This window comes from Ananas comosus, linkage group 3 (assembly GCF_001540865.1).
Source record: "Ananas comosus cultivar F153 linkage group 3, ASM154086v1, whole genome shotgun sequence".
Lineage (NCBI taxonomy): Eukaryota > Viridiplantae > Streptophyta > Magnoliopsida > Poales > Bromeliaceae > Ananas > Ananas comosus.
The window spans coordinates 12,698,016-12,721,944 of NC_033623.1; the positions used below are offsets into that span (position 1 = coordinate 12,698,016).

General features: G+C 35.8%; 5 protein-coding genes across 6 annotated transcripts; 3 read left to right on the plus strand and 2 right to left on the minus strand.

Annotated features, from left to right (window-relative positions):
• On the plus strand, nucleotides 1,296-2,219 carry LOC109707949 (transcription repressor OFP7-like). Its single transcript, XM_020229495.1, has one exon. The coding sequence runs from the start codon at nucleotides 1,418-1,420 to the stop codon at nucleotides 2,075-2,077; it is 660 nt and encodes a 219-aa protein (XP_020085084.1). The 5' UTR covers nucleotides 1,296-1,417; the 3' UTR covers nucleotides 2,078-2,219.
• On the plus strand, nucleotides 6,890-12,288 carry LOC109707699 (probable polyamine aminopropyl transferase). 2 transcript variants are annotated; one of them, XM_020229176.1, is made up of 9 exons: nucleotides 6,890-7,275; nucleotides 7,616-7,668; nucleotides 8,493-8,552; nucleotides 8,654-8,731; nucleotides 9,431-9,602; nucleotides 9,869-9,921; nucleotides 11,030-11,215; nucleotides 11,484-11,763; nucleotides 11,882-12,288. In XM_020229176.1, exons 1-8 carry the CDS (start codon nucleotides 6,945-6,947, stop codon nucleotides 11,622-11,624), a joined length of 1,074 nt encoding a protein of 357 aa, XP_020084765.1. In that variant the 5' UTR covers nucleotides 6,890-6,944; the 3' UTR covers nucleotides 11,625-11,763; nucleotides 11,882-12,288. The 2 variants fall into 2 exon arrangements, with proteins under 2 accessions (XP_020084765.1, XP_020084766.1); XM_020229177.1 differs by having other exon boundaries at nucleotides 6,891-7,275; nucleotides 9,431-9,560.
• LOC109707700 (lipid transfer-like protein VAS) lies at nucleotides 13,225-14,361 on the plus strand. Its single transcript, XM_020229178.1, has 2 exons — nucleotides 13,225-13,834; nucleotides 14,087-14,361. Exons 1-2 carry the CDS (start codon nucleotides 13,516-13,518, stop codon nucleotides 14,203-14,205), a joined length of 438 nt encoding a protein of 145 aa, XP_020084767.1. The 5' UTR covers nucleotides 13,225-13,515; the 3' UTR covers nucleotides 14,206-14,361.
• On the minus strand, nucleotides 14,900-17,030 carry LOC109707122 (protein FATTY ACID EXPORT 4, chloroplastic). The gene is made up of 4 exons (XM_020228219.1): nucleotides 16,694-17,030; nucleotides 16,514-16,578; nucleotides 15,246-15,333; nucleotides 14,900-15,154 (listed from the first exon to the last, which is right to left on the minus strand). The coding sequence occupies exons 1-4, from the start codon at nucleotides 16,977-16,979 to the stop codon at nucleotides 15,045-15,047; spliced, it is 549 nt and encodes a 182-aa protein (XP_020083808.1). The 5' UTR covers nucleotides 16,980-17,030; the 3' UTR covers nucleotides 14,900-15,044.
• Nucleotides 19,564-22,787, minus strand: LOC109708287 (1-aminocyclopropane-1-carboxylate synthase-like). The gene is made up of 4 exons (XM_020229961.1): nucleotides 22,437-22,787; nucleotides 22,157-22,288; nucleotides 21,418-21,578; nucleotides 19,564-20,851 (listed from the first exon to the last, which is right to left on the minus strand). The coding sequence occupies exons 1-4, from the start codon at nucleotides 22,593-22,595 to the stop codon at nucleotides 19,852-19,854; spliced, it is 1,452 nt and encodes a 483-aa protein (XP_020085550.1). The 5' UTR covers nucleotides 22,596-22,787; the 3' UTR covers nucleotides 19,564-19,851.

The window sequence follows — 23,929 nt, forward strand, 5'->3', positions numbered from 1 at the left end:
AGAGTAAGATCTTTGTTAAATAGTTTAAAGATTTTCTAACAAATAATTTAAATTGAGTTTTGGATATCTGTTACAACCGTTAAAACGAGAAAACGTCTCTTATCCACACATTAAATTACAAATTTTGAAACCGCTTTGATCATTAGGCAAATGACGAAAAGATTTGAAAATTTATTTCTAAACAACTTCAAAGTGGTATATGGATCATCTTCAACAGGAGCCGATCGTACAATTTGGGAACTCTATCATCAAAAAACAAACTCGATAATAAAACGCCCCGTTTACTATGAGAGTATGTGCGAGCGTCAACTCTAAATATATATATTATGAACAGGCTACTAACTATCGGTACACGGAGCGCTCCGTGGTACCAGAGTGTGTTTCGATGATGCGCTTCAATCGACGATCGGCTCCGTTAGACTTGATCTACACTATTGAAAGTATTTAGAAACTAAATTTCATAATTTTTCGATATCATTTACCTATCAAACAAGTAGTCTAAAATTGAACGGCTGAAAATAAAAATCTCATGAAAAATGATGATAAAAGATTTAAATTCAAGATCAGATATACTGATCTTACTCTAAATAGTGAAAAGAATTTTCTATAAAATTTTCATCGCATTTGGATTTTTTTACACCGTTAAACTCACAAACACACCACATCGGCCATTAAAATTGTCAATTTTGAGATCTTTTGATCACTAGTCAAATGATGTCGAAAAAATCTGAAATTTAGTTTCCAAATACTTTCAATAATGTAGATCAAGTCTAACGGAGCCGATCGTCGATTTGGATGCCGCATCATCGAAAACAACTTGGTAGCACGGAGCGCTCCGTGCTACCGATAGCATAGTAGCCGGACTCCTATATATATATATATATATATATATACTTTTAAATGATTCTCTTTAGCTGTAAGGATTATTATTTTATTCATAAATTAAATTACTGTCTATATAAATTATAACATTCATATGATTAAATAGGATTTTATTATCAGGTAAATAAAATAATATATAAAAATTATAATTATATATAGCATGTCATATATTGGTTCCGTTTATTTTTCTGAAAAAATAAATTTAGCTAAAAATATAAAATAATTAAATTTTAAATTTAAAATTTTTGATGTGTCAACCTTATGTCCTTAGCCGGTAGATTTGATTGTTTATTTATTTTATTTTTTTTTTCGTGGGGTGGTGCACCTAGTGCATGCAATAATAGTTTCTCATCAAAGGTGAAGAAAGGTCTTTCTTGTTCTTGTGATTATGGTCCGTAGGTAGCGCGAATAAATACGCGCGTACACCCCCACTTGGCACAATTGGCATAACGAGAAAGAGAGAGATAGAGAGAGAGAGAGGAGGAAATTAAGAGTGAAAAAAAAGAAAAAAAAAGAAAAAGAAAAAAAAAAAGAGATGAGTCCGGGTGCGGCGAAGAAGCGAAGCACGCGGAGCTCCCTGATGGGGCTGGGATGCGGGTGCAAGGACGCGAAATCCGTGTCGGTGTCGCTCTCCGCCTCCGACACCTCCACCGCCACCCCGCGCCGCCCCCGACACAACTCCTCCTCCGCCGAAACCCTAACCCTCCCCTCCACCTCCTCTTGCTCCGACGCCGCCGCCGACGACCTCGGCCCCCAAATCGGGAGCTCCGCGAGCACGCCCAGCTTCTCCGGCCTCCTGCGCGAGCTCGGCGAGCTGGAGCAGAGCGTCATGTCCCTCCCCACCTCCGCCATTGTCGACGACGGGGCGGCGGAGGAGAGGAGGAAGAAGATCCCGATCCATCGGCGGGTGGAGGAGGAGAGCGTCGCCGTGGTGAAGGAGTCGGAGGACCCGCTGGGGGACTTCCGGAGGTCCATGCTGCAGATGATCGTCGAGAAGGAGATCGTCACCGGGGCCGAGCTCCGCGAGCTCCTCCGCCGCTTCCTCGCCCTCAATTCCCCCCACCACCACGATCTCATCCTCCGCGCCTTCGCCGACATCTGGGACGACGTCTTCGCCGGCTACAACGACCACACCCCCGATCTCATCCGCCACACCCACCGCCGGTATCCCCCGCCGCCTCCTCCGCCATTCTAAAACCATAATATAACGTACACATAATTGGAAAATCAGTATTTCCAGCGCCAGATCAGTGCATACCAGATTTATCATATGATATCCCACGTAAAATATGAAGTGCTCTGAAAATATCAATTCCTCTATAAATTTCATTCAATTATTTTCGGTTGTATAGCAAGTCGATCGGGCCGGGCATGCTTACTTTTGATGTTCATATACTGTTATGTTAGCATCTGCATAATTTGATCTTCATTTTTAATATGTATAATAATTATTATTTTAATTTAGATATTAATTAGAAAGAGCGGTGCGAGACTTTATATGGGTGGTTGAGGTGGAGTGGAAGAGAGGGCGATTGGAACCTCGTGAGTTATGCTACTGCCTACTGGTGGTGTTGGTGGTGGGTGGAAATGACAAAGCGAGAACGAAAACTGATGCGCAAGTTGGCGTAATCATTGGGCCCCCCGTTTGTCCCTCGTAACCGCGATTTCAATTGTTAAGCACGAGTTAATACTGTACTATTGACTTGACAAGTTTAAGTAATCATCATTACATATATAATTATATATATTTGTGTCCGTGGTCTAAACACACGTCTCAGAAATTTGAGGGATTTAAGGGAACTAGTATGGCTAAAATTAACTTTGATTTTTCTAAAATAAATTTATTATTATATCTGGTCATAATTGAAAATTTTTCACTAGAATAATAATAATAATGTAAACTGCTTTTATAATACTAATTTCCGCGAACTAATTAAGTAGATTGAAGTTAAAGAAGGAAAAGTGGTAACCGCAAATTAATGATCAAAACATCTGGAGGACGAGGACACCTGGGAACCACGAACCGAGCTCGCGCGAACATCTGCTTTAAGTGAGTCGTACAGTGCCCACGTTGGCACTACACGAAGCCCAAGATATTCCGATAAATGTTTTTTTTTTCAATTGGAAATTGTATTTTCTTAGGGGTAAATTTTAAATGCCACCGTATAATTTCGTATTTTTTACTTTAATATACTATAATTTAAAGTATATTAATTTAATATTCTATAATTTTTTTGTCAATTTTTTGTTAATTTTTTATTAAATCATATACAAAAAATTTCAGATGCCTCACCTATAGTTTATCGAATATTCACTTTAATATTCTTTAGTTTTAACTTTATCACTTATTTAACGGGCAAAAATTAGTAGAGGGGTTAACAAAAAGAAAAAAAATAAAATCACAAGCTACGAAAGTGATACATTTTAAACCACATAATACTAAAATAAGAAAGTACCAAACTATAGGATGGTATTTAAAGTTTTCTCATTTCTTAACACAATGATAGTTGCAAGGAGGGGTAAGAGCTGCAAGGATAAATCCCACCCCAAATTTGATAGAATGAAAATTATGATGTTAAAATTTAGCATTTAACGTATTATATACGAATTCGCGTACGAAAAAAAATATATAAATATAAGCCGTTTTCATCCTTATGATAAAGACGATGTTAATATCTATTTGTAGTGAGATAAAGTGATTTTATTTTGTTATTCGTTTAATTTATTATAAATTTTATGTTGAGATTATATTTATATTTGCTAAATATTAATTTTTATGGAATAAAATATAGTCATATAAAATTTTAATACGAATATAAAACATTGGTTACATTGTATTCACGGTAATTCTAATTTATATTTATATATGTATATGTATTATTATTACATACTATTATCAAACTAATATTTGAATTTAAACATTCTTTAGCGAATATGACACAAAATTGGGCATCCTTTATATACCGTATTTGAGTTCGCATTTCAAGAAAATATAAATATAGATATAATTTTGTCAAAAATCTGACTAAACAGTTTTCACCCCTAATTGCAAGGGTGATAAAATGAAAGATAAATTTTTTATTCTTTTTAAAAAAAATTAAAAGATAAATGTTGAAATGGTCCACAACATGCTGGGGTAGTGGACAAGGTCCAGATAATAATTTCTCGTACGTCGCCGGCAAAAGATGAACGAAGCAGACCTTTTGAGTTAAACAATGATGCAGTGATGTTTTAATTATTTGCAAAAGTAGCATTATTAATTAGCTGTCATTGTTTGTATACATCAAACATTGCTGAGATGTTTGTGCGGGTCAAAGGAAAAGCAGGGTAAGATCTAGAGATGCTCGAGTCCGAGGCAACTTTAGAGAGCTGATCCATATGACCCGTAGTCTTCGTCCAAATGTGTGTTTGTACGTCGTTGCAGTGGTATAAACAGTGTTGCAGTGCCTGACACTATACTAGTTCTGCACAGTTCTTCTATGTCAAGATAAATAGATGTAGATACGAGCATTACAACAGGTAGTCTATTTTGGACTCTCCCCCTAATATTAACATAACATCATTTTTACCTACCAACCGTCTCTAGAGCAAATGACAAAGAACTTAGAAGTTGGTATTCGAGATTCAAATTTAAATTTTAATTAATTTACATTTCTAACTAAGTTTATTTCTAAATAAAATAAATGAAGTGGATAGCGTACTACCTATCTCTCAAAAATATATTATTTTTACCTACCGTCCTTAGAGCAAGTTAGAAAAGACTTTGTGGTTGATATCCGGGGTCCAAAGTTCGAATCCTAATTGATTCATATTTCTAGCTAAGGGCCTGTTTGTTCGCCCGTAAAAATTTTTTTTCGAAAAACTCTTTTTACGGATTTACGTTTTCCGCTCAGAACGAGCTGAAAACGAAAACGCCGCGCCGAAAAATCGCGGCGTTGGAGATAAGTTGGAGTTGAGGCGGGGTTCAGCAGGCACGGTCCACGAGAGACACCCCACCTCGTGGACCGCCCGAGAGAGAGGTCCACAGTCAACAGTGACTGTGGACCTCTCTCTCTCCCACATTTTTTTATATATAATATATATATATAATATATATATATAATATATATATAATATATAATATAATATTAAATATGCGTATTTTATTTTAATATAAATATATTATATATATAATATTTTATTTATAAAAATATCTAATAATTTATTTTATAGATTATATATTATATTATAATTTTAAAATTATTTAATCTACATATAAAAATTATAATAATAATATATATAGTATATTAATTATTATTATATAATAATATATATATAATAAAAAATATATTAAATATGTTTTTATTTATTTTTCTTTTCCTTTCAACCAAACAACCTTCATCGAAAATTATTTTTCTTTTTTTACAAACCAAACACTAAGCTACGTAAAAAAAATTTTCCACCGAAACTTTTTTCCACCGAAATTTTTTTTTCGCAGTTTTACCTCAAACCAAACAGCCCCTAAATTTATTTCTAAATGAAACAAACGAAGCGAGTAGCGTGCTACCTATCTCTCAAAAAAAAAAAAAACTAAATCTCAAATATCATTATTAAACCCTATGTATTATTATTACACGCTAAACTCTCAGCTTTAAATCTTGTATATATACATTTCAACATACCAGCAATATTATAGATTACAAATTTTGGCATACATCTTCAATAAATATAAGCAGAATTAAAATTTTCAAAAAATATTTAAAATTAACAAAATTAAGTCCAACCGGCTTTATCCTCTTCAACAGTCCGATCATACCTAACACGAAGGGGTTAGTTATGATTGAGTGTTGGATCAAGTTGAAAAATGTCATGGTCACATCGAATTGATTTTATTTGAGCAAATACTACTCTTGGACTCATAAACTAGCTAGGTGTATATTTACTTAATATCTTTTGCATCTCATGGCTTATATTCTCCTACTAGACTAATTTAATATATATATTTTTTCCTAAAAATCTAAATGAGTCTTTGTGAATTCTAAGAAGGGTGAATTGTAAGATTTAAACCCCTAGATGTACAGGCAGCATTTTGTAATTTTTTTAGGCCGGCAATTTAGAGTAATACTGTCTGTAAACTAGATGTACATTTTACATTATTTGGCCGAAGACTTTTCACTTATCGATTAGTCTTGTCAATCTTTTTTTTTTTAAAAAAAATTAAAACTCTTTTAAATTTTATAAACCTTGGATTCAAGAGGTGTGAGATTTAAAAACACGCGTGCGCGCACACACACACATATATATACATACATGTAGCATTTTTCGACAAATTATTCTAATTTTCAAGCTTAGTAATTTTAATCTAAAAAATTTATAACATTTTGGATCGCATTGTCAAAGTATAGTTTACACTGTTAGCGGAGAGATGTGTAGTTGAAAGGCTGTTTATGTACGAGTCATTTTATTCTGGTGGCGTATATCTTAGGATTCTTAGCCTATTGTAGCTAAAAATGGCATATTGATTAGTTCACTATACATTGATGTATTATTGTGAAATCTCATTAATGCCTCCAAGTTTTTAATTTGTTGAAATTAATACATTGATATTCAATTTTATTTTAAGGAGCGTTTGGCTATGCATGCATTGGAGTGCGCGTTCACGACACGTAATAGCGCATGAAGCTATACTGGAGAGAAGCTCCGCAAGCAGAGCTGTTTATATCCAAAAGTCGTACGGTGCGGTCCTCTCACAGAGCGGCTAAACATCACTTTAGTCACAATCCATTTACATGATAATCTTTATAACTTATGTATTCCGTTACAATTCACAGTTAATTAGCATGGTAATATAAGATTAAGTTATTTATCAAATTTTTAGCAAAAAATAATAAGCCGTATGGCGTGATAGAAACAAAAAAATTGAAGCCAGTGCACAGCTACTGTAAATTAAAATTTGCTGAAAAAAAATAATGTCCCCTACTCACGTGACCATCACTCACCAGTCACGTGATTTTGATCCTAAACAATTCGAACGTTACCCATCCTCTATACTCCATTCCACTCGAAGCTCAGCATCCCCAACCATGGCGACGACGATCGCCATGGCCCTAACCCTTCCTCCTCCTCCCTCTCTCGAGCTCGCTCGAGACCTCCGATGGCGCAACCCCCTCCGCATCCACCCCCTTCGCCTTCGCCCGCTCCAAGCGTTGCGGCGGGGGGAGTCCTCTCCCCTTCCTCCGACGCTACGAGCCCTCGGCGGGAGCTCCGCCGCCGCTCCCTCCGAGGCGGTTGCTGAGGGTGAAGAAAAGGAGGAAGAGGAGACCTTCACGCTCCTCGCTTCCATTACGAGTCGATACAATGAGATCACGATCGTGGATAGCCCCAAATCGAGGCTCTTACTCCTCGACAACAGCGGTAAGAACCCACTTCGATAACCCCATTGAATTCCTGTGAGACCCATCCTGTATGATGAGTTTGACGATATGGATTTTGGTAAAAAATTGTGCAACTATTACTCCATTTTCGTATTCTGATTCAAAAAAGACGTCCCTCGAAAGAGAGAAGATGCTCTTGGTTTTTCTCCGGTTTTCCTTTTTATCTTCTCATAATATACAACAGATCTCCAGTTATTTGTGCTCAAGCTTCCCTGGATTGATCTAGCTGATTCATTATTGTTAAGAAAACAATTGGATGACGAAGACTAAGCCAACAACGAGCTTTCTTATTTTTTGTCCTTGTTCTGTTTTGAGCACAGGCAACATTCATAGCATGATTAAGAAGGAGAATTTGTGGACGGGCTCTTATTGGGTAAGGGGGTAACTTATTAATCCTACCATCCTTTTTCTTTACAACTAGTAAAGAAATGGACCAATTAATGCTATTCTGAGAATCCAGGACATGAGATATTCGATGTTGTTGAATCAATTGTTGGATGTAAATCGGCAGCTTTGTCTATCATAATGAGGATTTTCACCTTTTCAAACTTCTTTGAGGGCTAATTATTCCTCTCTATTATTTGAATTTAGCTTAATGCTGTAATTTTAATGTACGATGCTCAGAGATGTTCAAAGTTGTTTCCTTCCATAATTATTAACTGATTGAATTGTTTACCATAATCACTTCTTGTATCTATTCTACATTCTTATATCTGTAACTATATGTATGTAATACATATACATATACATCTTTATGCCTATATATATATACACACACACACATGTGTATATGAATTGTTGAGAATGTTCTTTACCTGAAAAATTTATGCACTTATGCATCTGTGAAGACGAAGAAAAGCCCATTCCATTAGTTTCTTTAAGATGATGATAGCCAACTTTTGTAGCCTTTAACCGAGACATGTATAGCATGACAACAGGTCTTTATTAACCATTACAAAAGGCTGATATTACTCAGTAGGGACCTATGATAATCCTATTATTACATAAGATGGTCATTTGCTCTTGCAATTTTTATTTGGCCATTATGCTATGTGCTGATTAATGTAAATACACAATAAAGGTTTTTTTTTGTATTACTTGTTTGTCATGATCCAGCCTTTCCTGGCTCTATTTCTCTCTGTTATATAATGAAAGATCATTTTTTTTTTCCTCTTGATCTGCTTGCATCCTGTACAGGATGAGTTTGCAAGTCTTCCTGCTATCATTCCACATGGACCAATTGCTATATTAGGATTGGTAAATCAGTCTTATTCTCAATTTCTATAATCCTTATATCTTGCATTTTAATATCCTAGAAGATGTTTAAATAACAGCTTTTTTTAATTTGTCTCTTTCAGGGTGCTGGAACTGCAGCACGGTTGATGCTCGAATTATGGCCTTCATTGCACCTTATCGGTTGGGAAATTGATGAGACGGTAAGGAACACCACTATAAGTTGTAAAATTATAGCTTGCCATCTGTAACTTTACCTTCTCATTCTTTTGATGACTCCTGATCAAACTTAATCTTGTCAATATTCTCCGTCCCTTTTTATGCCTTTCGATACTAATCCCTGATTAGATTTTACTAGTTGGTTGGAACACTTACCTTCTGATTGACTTCACAAAAAGATACTTTTACATTATGAAGGACATGCAGAGCCTTTTTATGATTAATCTGTAAGGAACTCCCTGCAGAATTCTGCCCTATAGAAGGCTAGGAAACTTTCGCTATTTCTGAAAGCTGGGGAAACCGCAGCTCCAGGGCATACTGTAGCTTCAATACTGACTGGCTGTATCGTGGTGCAATATCTTTTAGTTAAATCTTTTAATATAATTGTCCATCTAGGTCCATTGATTGTTGTTTTTGAACTTGGTGTTTTATTTCACGTAACTTCTTTCAATAATAAAATGTTGTGCACACTCATTGTGATGATACGCGTATGATTTACTGCTAGCAAATGTGTCAAACACACAATCGACACGTGTAACTACTTTGATGGAATCTGTATCTTTGATCTTTACTCTTCCTTTTTCAGCCTTCCATTTTATGATTTTGCTAGCTCTTCAAACATAACATTCTTATCATGAAATCACTTCTTATTCAGATATGACATAAAGACTGCTTTCTAACAGTTGATTTATATGGCAAGGGAGTACTTTGGTCTATCAAATTTAGAGAAATGCACCAAGTCTGGTGGCTCACTTTCTGTTCAAATTGGGGATGCTCTCTCTCCATCTGCTACAGTTGAAGGAGGGTTCGCTGGTAAACTAAACTGTCTTAAGACACATGCACAATCTATCGACAGTAAGATGCTTCTTATACTTGCATCATGTTGATGTTCTTTATCTATGAATCAGGCTTCTTCCTTGTGATTTGCCTACGTATTGTTTGTCTCTTCTCAACAAATCTAAACATTCGATCATCTAGCATTGATATCCTTATTGCATGTGCATCCCGGGACCCAAACCTTGTTTTTTTGTGGGAACACAGGGCTTTACTATTGGGTTTGAATGGTATATGGCTTTTGAATATTTACTTTAGAATAATACTTAATGCATGTCGTATTACAGGTATTATCGTGGATTTATTTTCCGATGGAAAGATTTTACCTCAACTAGAGGAGGTACTTACTTATTCGGTCTTCTTACTTTCCTCATTATGACCTTGTTTGGATACATGAATATCTTGTTTGGTATATCTTGTAGATTTATTAAAGAAACTTGTACATTTGGCAGATAAGGAGTGTGATGAAATGTCGAGAATTGAATACCATATTAGGTCCTTAAGTCATTTCTTTGGATAAATCACTAGGTAGGTGAAATATATTATCTTACCAAATCTTGGCTATTAAGACATTTCGAGGAACGAAAATTCAAATTCCTTTCTTACAATTACACTAGTAAATTCTCATACCGAATAAGTTATCCAATGATAAACTTATTCCGACATCTAAATAGGGCCTGAATGTTTGTATCCATTGCACAGCCTAAATGTTAGCTCGCTATATTTAGTTTTGATATCTTGGCTGTGTATAATTAAATGATGTTTCTATAGCATTTAGCCTCTTTGATTTCCTTCATCTTAACATGCAGATATAAGTGGATATGAACATGAATGATCAGCTTGTTTATCCGTACAAAAGTTAGTTAGTTAGATGAGTCATCGTCATTATTGTATCATCACCTACCCAACCTTTTACCTGTTGGGCCTGTTGGAAAGCTTCTGACAGATATGAAGGCTCTGAAAGTATCGGTAATCTTTTACAACAGGTTGTTAATTGACATAAAAACATATTCTTTTCTAAACATGGCTCAGTAAGAACACCACTCAAATTATGAAAAGGCATAGGAAGATCATGGTATTTGGTTCTCTGTTGACCTGGCACCAAATTTTAATGTTTTCTCATGATGCAAACCTTAAATTTAGGCATCCTTTAACTAAATGCCAATAACATATATATTTTTTCCACTCTTAGGCAACATTTTTATGTTCATCTTGACTCAATTAGCATTAATCATTTCGTTCTCTCCTCAGTTATTACTGTGATTAAATATCATCAGATTGCTTCTAAGAATGAGTATCCTTTCCTTGAATGTAAGAAAGATCCAAGATTAATGAGCGATGTCATTTTTTTTTCCCTTCTTTTGTTTAACATGTGGTTGAACTATAATCCGCTTATTTAAATTGTCACATGTTTCTTTAATGTCATTTGATAGCAAAATGTACCACAGGTTGAGACATGGTTGGAAATTGAGAAAAAGTTGATGCCGCATGGTCGGATCATGGTAAATTGCGCTGGAAAAAATGCTGAAGCATCTAATGATGGAGATAGAACAGCGCCTACTAATGTTTTAGCCATTACATCTTGGATGAAGAACTCTACAATAAAGACACTTTGTCGTGCATTTCCTGGAAAAGTATATGAGTTCTTCTCTCTACACTCAATTTTGAAATGTTTCAGAGCAAGGCAAACACAAAAATATAGCATCTTTGACCAAAAAGTATGAAGTAAAAATTTGTTTTCTAAACAACCGTTAATTTGGACAAACTACAATTTTTGAAAAAATGATGCTAAGAGTAGATAAATAGGTAACAATCTTCAAATTTCAGTTAAGCGTGTGACGCCTATGGCTATTAGTAATTTCCATTTGTCTTTTCTAACCCAAAGAAGGTACCAAAATTCAGGTAAGCTGGAAGAAAATGGAAGGAGAGGATAACTATCTTGCGCTCACTGGTCCACCACCAGACTTGGACACTTGGTCAGCTGCCGTGCCGAGCCAGCTGAGCTTGAGTGCCAAACAGTGGAAACCTTGTGAACTGGACTGACGATGCTTATGTTCCCTTTCCCTGCACAAAAGGGCCTCCTATTTGGTTCACAATCTCCGTTAATTTGATCTTTTTGATCCATCCAACGGAAACTCTTATTACTGAAGCAATATCTTTCAATGTGACAATCGCTAAAGCGGTATGTTTTCTTTGGTTCCATTTTCTCTTCTTGCAAGAGAAGTATTGCACTCTGATATGCAAATACAGGTTTTTTCTTAATTGTTTTGAACTTCTGTAAGATGTGCAATTTTATGTAGGTGATTGATGAAGCGACAGCTTGCCTGCTGCGGCAGCTTGCTTCCAAAAACTGTGGAATTACTATCTATGTTCACCTACTTCGGTCCAACAAATTTTAAGCTGTGCACGTCCCTATTTCAGCTCGGCATTCTCTCTTAGTAAGTATGCTTCACTGCACCCCTGTTTTCTCGTCAAAATTTAAAACACAAAAGCGGTATCATTGTGAACTCACAATTTTTAATAAACACCAGACAAGGAAGTGAACACTGCATTATTCCAACATGTGTTGGTTTTTACGATTGTATATTTCTTGAACATAAGGAATCATTGGCGTCTCTATTTGGTTTTTACAATTGTATATATTGTTATGCAGTTCATAAATCTTACGTTGTGATTAATTAGATGCAGTTATCAATTCTTGTTCTCTCGTCACTTTACTACTATCGAACAACATCACCATGGTGATCATTTGAACTGCTATGTAATTGCAACGAACTGTTTCCAAAACTTTATGTAATTATAACATTGATTATTCAAAGGTTAACATAAAAATGCTTTGTTTCCATGCCTCGATTAGTTTCTTAAGCCTTTCTATATCTTGTCTTAAGACCAACTCCTGTGGTTATGCACATTAACTGTTCTTCACTGCGCGAGGTGAAGAAGTCGATGTAAGAGTTTCATTTTCGTGTCAAAGATGTTTATACTGTCATGGAAAAAATTGCGATTGGAAATTCCGTAGAAGTGTAGTTTGTGTGAAAATCTTCCTCACCGTGACCTTTATTAATGATTCCATTTTCGAGTACCCATATTATACTTATCCATCCGATAAGATAAATAATAATTATTTTTTGAAATACCTACATTATCTTATCCATCCGATAAGATAATTAAAGCAGCTGGGTGTGTATCATTTGATCACTTAATAAAAGATAACCAATTCTAAAGACGTAATTAAAAAATATTTTGATGCTGGAAGAAGTAATTTGGTAATACCATCTCTATAAATTTGGCACCTATTCATCCCACGGTCAGTATTTCACACTTGTCCTATTAATATTTTTTTAATATTAAAAAGCTAAAATGAGTTGTTTAAATATTTGGATTGAGGGTTATATAAGATGTACATCTATGTTTTCTTGGATGTAGTGATAACATTTTTCCGAGTAATTTGGTGAGCAAATATTCACGCTTCTAAAAAACGCTTTCACATCAATCTAGTTTATGTGATTACATCGGACTTTCATATTTTAGCTATTGTGAGGTCGACCTCCCTAACTTTGGCAAGCAAAAACCAAGAGGAAGTTGGGTCAGGTACATTATAACCTAATTATTATTATCTTAATTCCCCCACGGTTTTGATCCTTGAATCTAAATAAATATGATACGCATCAAACAAACAATATTGGTATTAGTTGGTGAGCTGCACAACTAGAACCCACCTATTAGGGCAAAACCCAGCTCTCCGCTTCAACAAGCCTAGCCTAGTCAAAAAAAGCATGCCTTTTTCCGATCACCAACCCTAACCATGCCCTTGTAGGAGAACAATATAAAAGAAGATCTCAACAGTGGAAGAAAAGTACAATATTATCAAAACAGGGGTTAACCCAAAAAGAAAAGAAAAAACAAACAAAAGAGAAACATATTGGGAAAGTGCATGTTTGCCGATATGGAGAGAGCTTTGATATGGTGTTGTTGCATGCTAGCAATATTGGGTGCACAAATATCAGTCTCAGGAGCTCAGGACTCGGCTTGTTTGAACCAGCTGGTCCCTTGCCTGCAGTACATCAACTCGAAACAGACTCCCTCGAGCAGCTGCTGCAGCCCTCTCAAGTCGCTCATCACGTCGGATCCGCAGTGCCTCTGCAGCATGCTGACGAGCAACTCCGCGACTCAGCAAGCCGGCGTTAACGTGACTCAGGCCCTGCTCCTGCCCACGAGGTGCGGAGAGAGGGTGAATGCTGGATTGTGCACGAGTAAGCGTCTTCGTGGATCACAGAAATACTTTTCTAGTTGTTCATGAGAGTCATTCGATTCTTAGGTATCAAACAACATAGACATATAGTGGCTAGTGTGAGATTCTAGCCAATTCCTGGTACTAGTGTGAGTTGCTGAACCAAATGGTCTCCTCACTCAGAGATTAACTCAAAAACTTGGGTTGCTTTTAGACTTTATAATATATTAAAATGTGCATGGCTGTGACGCATATATATGCATGCTTTTTGCAGGTTCACAAAAGAAGAGGAATGCAGTTTCAAGCTCCGCGGGCGAGTTGGTATTTGCAAATGCAGTGATGGTTGCTGTGCTGTTGTTCATTGTTCAGAGCCTGTGGCTTTTACATGAATGATTGGCTGGGAATGCTTTCTTTTCAATCCTGCTGGATTTTATACATAGAAATAACTATTATTTGAGCCTCTGTTTTTGTAAGTTCCGATTCTTGTATTTGGTTGTAATCATTTGACAAAAATAATATATTCTTTTCAGTGGTAAAATGATATGAAAATTGAGGTTGCCAATTTACATCTTTTACTAAAGCAATGCTAGCAGCACACCTACATTCTAGCCATAAATTTTATACCTTAAGCTTTCTCTGTAACTAGAATTCATTCACTAGTCTTATCAAAAAAAAATATATTTTTCCCACTAAAGATCCAAAATTTTTTCTAAATCTTAGAATTCAAGGGTGTAAGATACACGTTTCTATATAGGATATACATATAACATTTTTCTATTTACTAAGAGAGTGTTTGGTTCCTCGAAAAAGTACGAAAGAAATTTTTTCAAGATAAAAGTTTTCTATGAAAAATACTTTTTTCCACAATTTTTCTTTTTCCCGATAAAAAAAAAATCAGAAAACAAAGGTAATAATTTTTAAAAAAATTTTATATTCTAGGAACCATGCGGACGAAAATTACCTTTCCAACCAAAATATTATTATCTAATATATTTTTCGAAAAACCAAACACCCTAAGGCCCATATTGAGAATATAGCTCTTAAAAATTAGCAATTCCGAATTACTCCATGCATTAGCACAAAAGTAGGAAGAACCCTAAAAACAAAGTACATAGAAAGACAATGTGCAAAAAAAACTGTCTACATATTGCACATCTCAGATTACAGAGTCATATCTAGCATTTATGCGCTTACAAAAGAGAGATCTCAAAAAGTTGCCAAATATACAGAAATCAAATTTTATCACTCACATAAGCAGAATAAAAGACTGCCAAAACACCGAGAGAAAGGCCCAGCAGAAGTCCGGATGGCACAAATTTTCGAGTGTTAGCCAACCGTATACCTGTAAATGCGAAACAAACAGTTAATTACGTATTCTATTATGCCTTCATGAGTGCTTAAAAAACAACACGAATGTGAAGAAAGGATTATACCAAATACAGAAGCAAAGAGTAATGCGGATCCGAACCCAATTGCATCACCTACTTCCTTCGTCTCAGGCGATTGCATCAGGTAATAGGCCTACATAGAGATTAATATCCAATAAGCTAAATGACGAATGATACTAATAAGCTACTAAAAAAGGCATTAAGCCGCAATATATTAATAACGAGAGTTCTCAGGCTAGAGCACAATAGTTGTATTGTTAGAATGAAGGCGGAGAAATAATTTCTCCCATGATTACATTTCATTAAGAAGTGAGAAAGTGAGAGATGATTGCTTGCGAAAAACTTGTTGAGAGAGCATCTAACAATTATTGTGTTGATTCACAATAATCTAACCAACCGTCCCTAGAGCAAGTGGCAAAGGACTTGGTGGTTGGAACCTAAGACCCAAGTTCGAATCCTAGTTGATTCATATTTCCAGCTAAGTTTATTTCTAAATGAAATAAACGAAGCGGGTAGCGTGCTACCTATTTCTCAAATGCATGCAACTCTATTCTCACTAGACTGAAGCCACCGTAAAAACGCACAGATGAGGCATTTCGCTGAGTAACTAAGGCTATTTGACAGCCGAGTTAGGTTAGGTAGCAATTATAAACCTTAACGCGATGCATTATAGACTGAAAATTCTCAGGCTTCGTTTGGAACTATGGGGAGACGAGAAAAATATTCAGTTTGTTTCCATAGACAATACCAATAACCATTGTGTAGATCGCAACAGTTTTTTTTTCCCTCCCTGAAACATATCCTAGAATTAGATCTTCATTATCTAAACGGACCCGGAACATACCGTTGGGAAGTGATTCAGTAATTAAACCCTCATGAATCAATTTTTGTTCTTTCATTCCAGGTAACCTCCTTGAAGTATCAACTAATGGAGGAAGAGTTATATAACTCACTTTTCCTCTCTATTTTACAAATAGGAAGTTAGAGATCAAATTCGGATACCAGAGGTGGAAGATTACCATATATAACACAAAATTTCTCCTCCAGTTTTTTTTTCTCAACTCTTTTATGCTTAATAGGAGTTAGAATGTGATCAATAACAGCTAAAGCTGGCAAAAAAACACTTGTCCTGTAAATCCAGTCCAAATGTACTGAGATTCAATAGTAAATAGTGAATAATAGATAGCAGATGCGTCTTTGGAGTTTACATTCTCTTTGTTTAGACAAAGAATATTGCGGGAAAAGTCAATCTAAAAAAAAAAAAAAGGGGAAAAAAAAACCACACAAAAGCAGAAGAACAGCTACTTAATTACCACAGCCATAAGAGCAGATCCGGAGAGTCCTCCGAGAATGGATCCTTTGCTCCCCGATCTCAAATCTACGACAAACTCACAGGGTAAGAGATCAATCGCTCGAGCAAAATAAATAAACACAACAAATGAAAAACAAGAAGAGCGAGAGAGAGAGAGAGAGAGAGAGGAGTGAGTGCGCACAAGCGAAGAGGCCGCCGCCGAGGAGGAGGGTGCCGTAGGCGGCGGAGGCGGCTGGGGCGAGGTCGGCGAGGAGCTGCGCGCCGCAGCGGCGGAGGCGGCGCAGAGGAAGGGGAAGGAGCGAGACGGCGCTCTTCCGGTCGAGGAGGAGAGAAGAGGGGGAAGGGGAAGCGAGGGGGCCGCGGAGGAGAGACGAAGCGTACGCCACCGGCGAGGCCGACATAGCGCCCCTGCGATGGTTTTCCCCGCGGAGGGTCGGCTGAGTCGAGCAGCGGCGGATGAGGGACATGCCAGACCTCACGGGTCAAACACCTTCCGCCCTGCAGCCGCACGTGACGCAACCATACTATTCACGAAAATATATATTATTATATATTATATATATAAAAGGGCAATTACTTATATATTTTTAAAAAATTTTTGACTCCCTTATTTATCTTTCTTAAAAAATTAATATTAAAAATATCTTTTTTACATTTCAACCTATTTCAAATATACTTCTAGTATTTTGATTTTTGATCTTTTCAAATAGACCCTTCTACCGTTATCAATATTTCTTATTTGTTCTTAAGTTAAAGGCATAATTGGTATTTTAATTTTTTTTAACTGTGATAAATATTTAACTCACGTTTAACCCATATTTACTTAACAGTAGATAATTGTGGGAGTATTTTATAATAACGGTGGAACATATGAAAAATATTTTAGAAAAAAAAAAAAAATATAAATAAATCAAATATTTTCAAACGTATAAAAATATATAGACAATTATTCCTATAAAAAATATTCTTAACTAACCTTACTATGTATGTATGTACTGTGTAAGGGCCTTTTGGCTGACGTAATTGAAAACACAGTAGAGCCGGAGATGCTTATAGTTAAAAGAGAAATACTAGTAGTACACCCAAGAGGGATGTACATTTTACATTTTATTCATCTTTAAATAAAATTTATCTATCGATATGATCGATGGATTATACTATACTCTAGAATATATGATGTAAGATATATACTCACTAATAATTTCCTAATTATTAATATCTTAGGTATAAATAAAGCAAGTACTATTAGGAGTACAATAATTCTTGTATTTTTAACTTTTTAATTGTCTATCAATTGTGACGAATAATTAGGATAAGAAAGAGAAAAGAAATTGAAGAGAAATTCAAAGAAAATAAAAATTGAATGTAGTTGAAATGTATAATTTTAAAATTTTGTCGTTTTATTTATATGGTAATGAGATTATCGCCAATATAAAATAAAAATTATTTTGTATTTAAAAAGTAATTACAAAGGAAAACTTACGTTTGGTTTAAAATTATTCTCTTTAATTGTTGCAGTTAAAATTATAGCTAATTTGAGCGTAGTTTTTATCTGTAGTAGTTAAATTAAAATACATCAAATCAAACACCGAATTAGAATATAAATATATTTTCAACTATATTGTAATTATAACTATATATAATGAAACAACTCTAAGATGAAAAATGATCGAATGAAAAATATATTAAAATAATATTTTAAAATTGTAATATAGAAATCTTTATTACATATTGTTATCTTTATATGAAATATATGTGATAAAAATTAAAGACTACAAACTTCTTAAACTTGGAGCTTTTTCTCATTTACACTTTACTACTATCCAAAATTTTCAAGCATATTCTAAAAAATTATCAAAATATCTTTTTAAAATTCAATCTCATTACTAAACCTTAGGAGAAAGAGAGATATTTGAAGAAATTTTTTAAAATCAACAAGAGCAATTTGGTCGTTCAGAAATAAATAAGATATTTTTAAAATTTTAAAGAATATATTAGATATTTTTAGCCCAACAAATTTTAAGAGAAATAAAATAATATGAAATGCAATGCATTTTTTTTCACTTTTAAATTTCACTAAAAAAGATGCATCGGAGAGGAGCACTAGTGTGTAGAATATTTTTGTACGTGAGAATTGTAAGATATTCTTTATAAAAGCCACTTTTTATAAATAGCAGGAGGACAAACCTTTCTAGAAAGCACCGCGTTACATGGGATAAAAATTTTATGGACATTGTGTCCATCTAAAGCAATTTGGGGATGTCATGGAAGGAATGCCGCATGGCACCTACCCCACGAGTTTTTTTTCTGGTGAACCTGGTGCATCGTTTTTTTACTTTAAAATTTTATTTTTTACTTTTTAATTATAATTAAATATAACATATATATTATATATTTTAAAAATATATGTAAAAAAATTTATAGTTTAGGATTTAAAATTCTTTTACATATATTTTTAAATGTCATAAAATATATCTCTATTATTATATTAAATTATAATTAAAAATAAAAAAATAATTTTAGAGTAAAAAACGGTGCACCAGGTGCACCAGAACAAATCCCAGTGCTCTTCAAAATGGCCGAGCAGCGGTGGCACGTGGCGGGTTACACGGCGCCCATCGGAAAAGTCCGGGTGCCACATGGCATTCATCTGCATCATCCCCAAATTAGTATATGCGGACATAGTGTCCATAAAATTTTTGTCCCGTTACATGTCCTTGGATAACACCAGTAAATGAATGCGACAATTAATTGCTGTGCTTCTTGCTTTTATTTTTCCAAATTTTCATTGTTCTCTCTTTTTTTTTTATTTGAAATAGATGTAAAGTTTTTTGTTTTGAGAGAAAGATAGCGTGCTATATGTTTCGTTTATTTTATTTAAAAATAAATTAGTTAGAAATATAAATCAACTAGGATTCGAACTTGAGTCTCGAGTACCAACCACCAAGCCCTTTAAACATTTGCTCTAAGGATGTAAAGTTATTACGAACGACATAGAATTTATATAATTACGCAACTTGAAACCACACTCTTTAGAATTCGGTTCAGGTATGATTCGGAAACAATAGTATTATTCCATCCAAATTGACATGCAAACTACAAGTGTTCAAGAAGATAAACCAACATAATCAGATCTATTTATTTCTTGCGTGTGTATATCTGTAGGAAATAAATTAATTCTAACATTCTTCGCCCTACATCTATATTCTTAATTGGAATGAATGAATTTCGGTCAATTTTCGTAATTCATGCATCCCAAAAAATGAAAAAAAAGGAAACAAGAAGATCGAGCAGGAGTTCCTACTCCAGAAGTAAGATTATGTATGTAGCAGCAAATGCTCATGTGGTGGCATGAACAAGCGGGGACTGCGGCGACATCAGGGACGGGCTACGGCTGATCTCGACTTCGAACCTCCTCGGCAAATCTATTCTCAAGACCGAATTATCCCATTTCTTCTTCTTCTTCACCATCCTCGCCTCCGCATTGGCCCTGTTAATGCGGCACACGAAAGTCCTGATCCTCTTAAGCGCGACCCGCGTCGTGTCGTCGTCCATATTCGCGATGCAGACCCTGAACCAACCTGGCTCGGCGCAATGAAACGACGAACCGGGGGACACATTGAGCTTGACATTGTTCACTATCACGCGCCACAGCTCGAGCTCGCCGTCTTCGGTGGCTTCTTTGAGGAGGTGCCGTAGGTCCATCCAGCAGAAGACCCCGGCATTGCCGTCCAAGCAGCGGATGCCGACTTCCTCAAGGCCGGAAGAGAAGATCCTGTGCCTCTCCGACAGCCTCTTCGCGCTTTCAGTCAGTAATGTTGCCAAAAATTCTTCGTCGGATAGCATGGCGCCCAGTAGGTGCTGTGTCTGCGACGAGACGAGGCCGAAGCTCGACATTCTGCGTGCGCAACTAACCACCGTGTCGTTGTAGGAATACACGATCCCGACTCGGAATCCGGGGAGGCCGAAGTCCTTTGAGAGACTGTACGCAATGTGGATCAGATTCTTGTCGCAGTTCGGGTCCTCTTCTATTACCTCGGAGATGCTGACGAACCTGGGCTCCCTAAAGATGGTTGCGCCGTATAACTCGTCGCAGACTAGGTGGATTCTCCTTTCGTTTACGAATTTCACGAGGGTCTGTAGCGTGTGTTTATCCATGGTCGTGCCGAGCGGGTTGGATGGGTTGGTTATCAGTACTCCTTTTACTCTGATGTTATCCTTTCGCGCCTTCTCGTATGCCGATTCTAGCGCCGTTTTGGTGACTCTGAAGTGATTAGAGCTCTTGCAGTGAACCGGGAGGAGCTCGACGCCCGTTCTCCACCGGAGATCGCGATTAAATCTGTTTAATTACAGCATCATGAGCAATTGAAAAGAGAACTTCAAAAGAGAGTAGTTTCAGGAAACGAAAACAGTCAGAATTCTAGATAACTACACACTCTCTGTGCTCATATATTCGTCCTAATAGTTTGTTAATTAATTAAGCAGAGGTTTGACAAACGGAAAATTTTAAGATTTTTCAATGTTAGGAAGTCTAAAGAATTTTTGGATCCTGAAATGGATGCTACAAATTTAGGCATCTCCTTCTACTACTTGCCGAATTATATATCAGAGGCTTATGATAAAAAAAATCATTGATATTTGTTTCAATAATTTTACAAAAGCAGCACTTTTTCCTTTACTATAAGATTATTATTATTTTTTTATCTTTAATATTTGACTAGCATTAAAGAAGGAACCTTTTGATATCCCAGATGCCTAAACACGAGAACTGAGAACTTACAGTTCCCACAACTTCAAAAGAGCTATATAATTTTTTAGCAGATAAAAATTAAAGGAGGGCTATATATGGTTACTTCAAATTTATGAGAGGCAACTGATTTGGTTACGTAGAGCTGATGATCTTACGCTGGATAGTACGGAGTTGGGACGAGGAAGGCGTCGCCAGGGTCAGCGAGACAAAACGCGAGCGTTTCTTGCGCTCCAGTGCCTCCGCCGCTCATCACCACGCGGTTCGGATCGAATTTGACCCTTCCTCCTCTCACTTTCTCCATCAATTTCGCGATTCCCTGCGTGTTTTGACATATCACATCAGTATACATACCTAACTTGCGATCGCAAATAGACTCATCTGCTGATCGATGGTCCACGAATGCGACATGTCCATTAAAATATTAGAATGATTGATCGTCTCGTCTCTAAGTTTTACTTTATATATGATGACAGCTGTGAAATACTTACGAGTCGCCCACGACAACTATACGTACTAACTGTAACCGGATCCTTTATTCGTCGCCTTTTTTTTGTCCTCGAAACTCATTTAAGGATGTTGACAATCGTACAAAGGTGGTAGGCCTACACCACTTGTATACTAATAGTGAGAAATGTTTTTTTTTAAAAAAAAATTATTGCTTGGACCGTAAGATAGTTTGTTGATTTGGTGGTTGAAATGATTATTAATTTGGTAGCTGATAAAAAGAATACAATATATAATAAGCTTTTTCGTATTAGCTTTTTAATTTAATTCAAGTTAAGAGTAAAGTAATTGAGAGGATTAAGATCACTTTGACCACACTTGACATGATTTTCATTTTTTTTTTTTTTTTTTTTTTTTGTACGTTCCAATTTCATTTTCATTAGTGTTCACCTGCAGAAAAGCCGGCAAGCCATGGTAGTCTTGGAAATTGGCGATCTCCATGAACTGCGGCAGGCCCTCCGCCGAGCAAATGGAGGCCTCCGGGTGATTCTTGATCCACTCACGTATTAACTCCAGCGAAAGCTGCAATAATAGAAAAAAGAAGAAAAAAAAAAAAAAAACACATATCCAACACTAGTTAATTAGTCTTATATATACACAAGAATGATAGCAAAACATAAGCAAAATGCGCAATATATATATATATACATATATATACACACAGACGTACCTGGTTCTCGGAGAGTCCCATTTGGATTACGCCCCCAGGATTATGTCTCGGGTGGAAGGGATCGTTCTCGTAGGCCTTCCAGCCGTCAAAGTAAGGCGAATCCTCGCCGTGGCGGCCGTTGGTGGCGATGCGCGAAAGAAGGCCATCGTTGCGCCCCATCAGCAATCACCAAAATAGTAGTCGAGGTCGAATGATCGCCAAAAGAGAGAAGGGAGGAGAGGGCGGGGGATCGATCGAGTGGGATAAATGGAGATCGAGGGATTTTGGCGTACTTATATAGTAGAGGCAATAGTGGCTGAAAACCGAGTACGTGAGGTTCTTGTGGTCTGGACGTTGAAATGCGTATGAATATATATATATATATATATATAGGATTTAATTAACATAAATATTTGGTGCTATTTAGAGGAGAAATTCTGAGTCAGTTGGTGAGCTTCGGGGAAAGAAGAGTGGGGTGGGGGGGGGCTGCGTCGAAGTCGGATTAGCTGCGGGGATGTAGCGTCGGCGCTGACGCTTAGATCGGAGACTACGCTGCAGCCTGCTAGCGCGCAACATTGTCATCGTGGTCCCCCAATTAACTTGTCATTCACTACTGTTTTCTTTTCTTTTTTTAAAAAAATATATAAACTTTCAAGACTTTTGCTTATATATTTTTTTTTACCACCATTCAAAAAATTTTAAAATTTATTATTTTTTTTTCTTAAAGTACCCTTCTAAATTCTAAAATATATTAGTAAACTCTTAGGATAGTGTTAGATATGTCTTGAATTCTAAAATTGCAAGGTGTTTTCTAATTCTATTTTATTTTGATTACTCATTAAGTTAATTTTAGATTATACCTAATCTTATTGAGATATTTCTAATTTTAGTAGATTTATATTTCTAACTATATTAGGATTTAACCACTATTATAAATATACCTTTTATTCTATTAATTTAGTGCGGCAAATAAGAAAGAGTATGAGTGTATTTTTGAAATTAGACTTTTCTAAGAGAAACATATTTTGTATACCACTTTAATTACAATGAAAATCTTTGCTTCGTTTTCGCCCGTGGACGTAGGCCGGTGGCCAAACCATATAAATATTGTGTATTTTATTTTTCTTCTCTCTTTCTCGTATTTATCTTGCTATTTTTGAATCCAATGAACTAGATCTTTTCGATTTTTGTCATAATAGATAGAAATATATTTGAAAAAAAAATTGTACCTAGAAAAAATATTTTTATCGATAAAAAATAAATTAAATAGTTTTAAAGTTTTAAAAAGTATATTAAATATTATTTATAAATAATATGTAATTAAATACACGAGTGGATAAGTCTGCTTTTATATTGTTCCCCTTATTATGTTAGATTGCATTTATTTTTCCTTTTATTGCTCGATTGTATGGTTACAATTTCTTCAAAAATGCTGAAGCAGTAAAAAAAAAACCTTAAATTATTTTTAAATTTCTACTGTTTGTTGTCAAACAAAATATAGCATGCAAGGACCG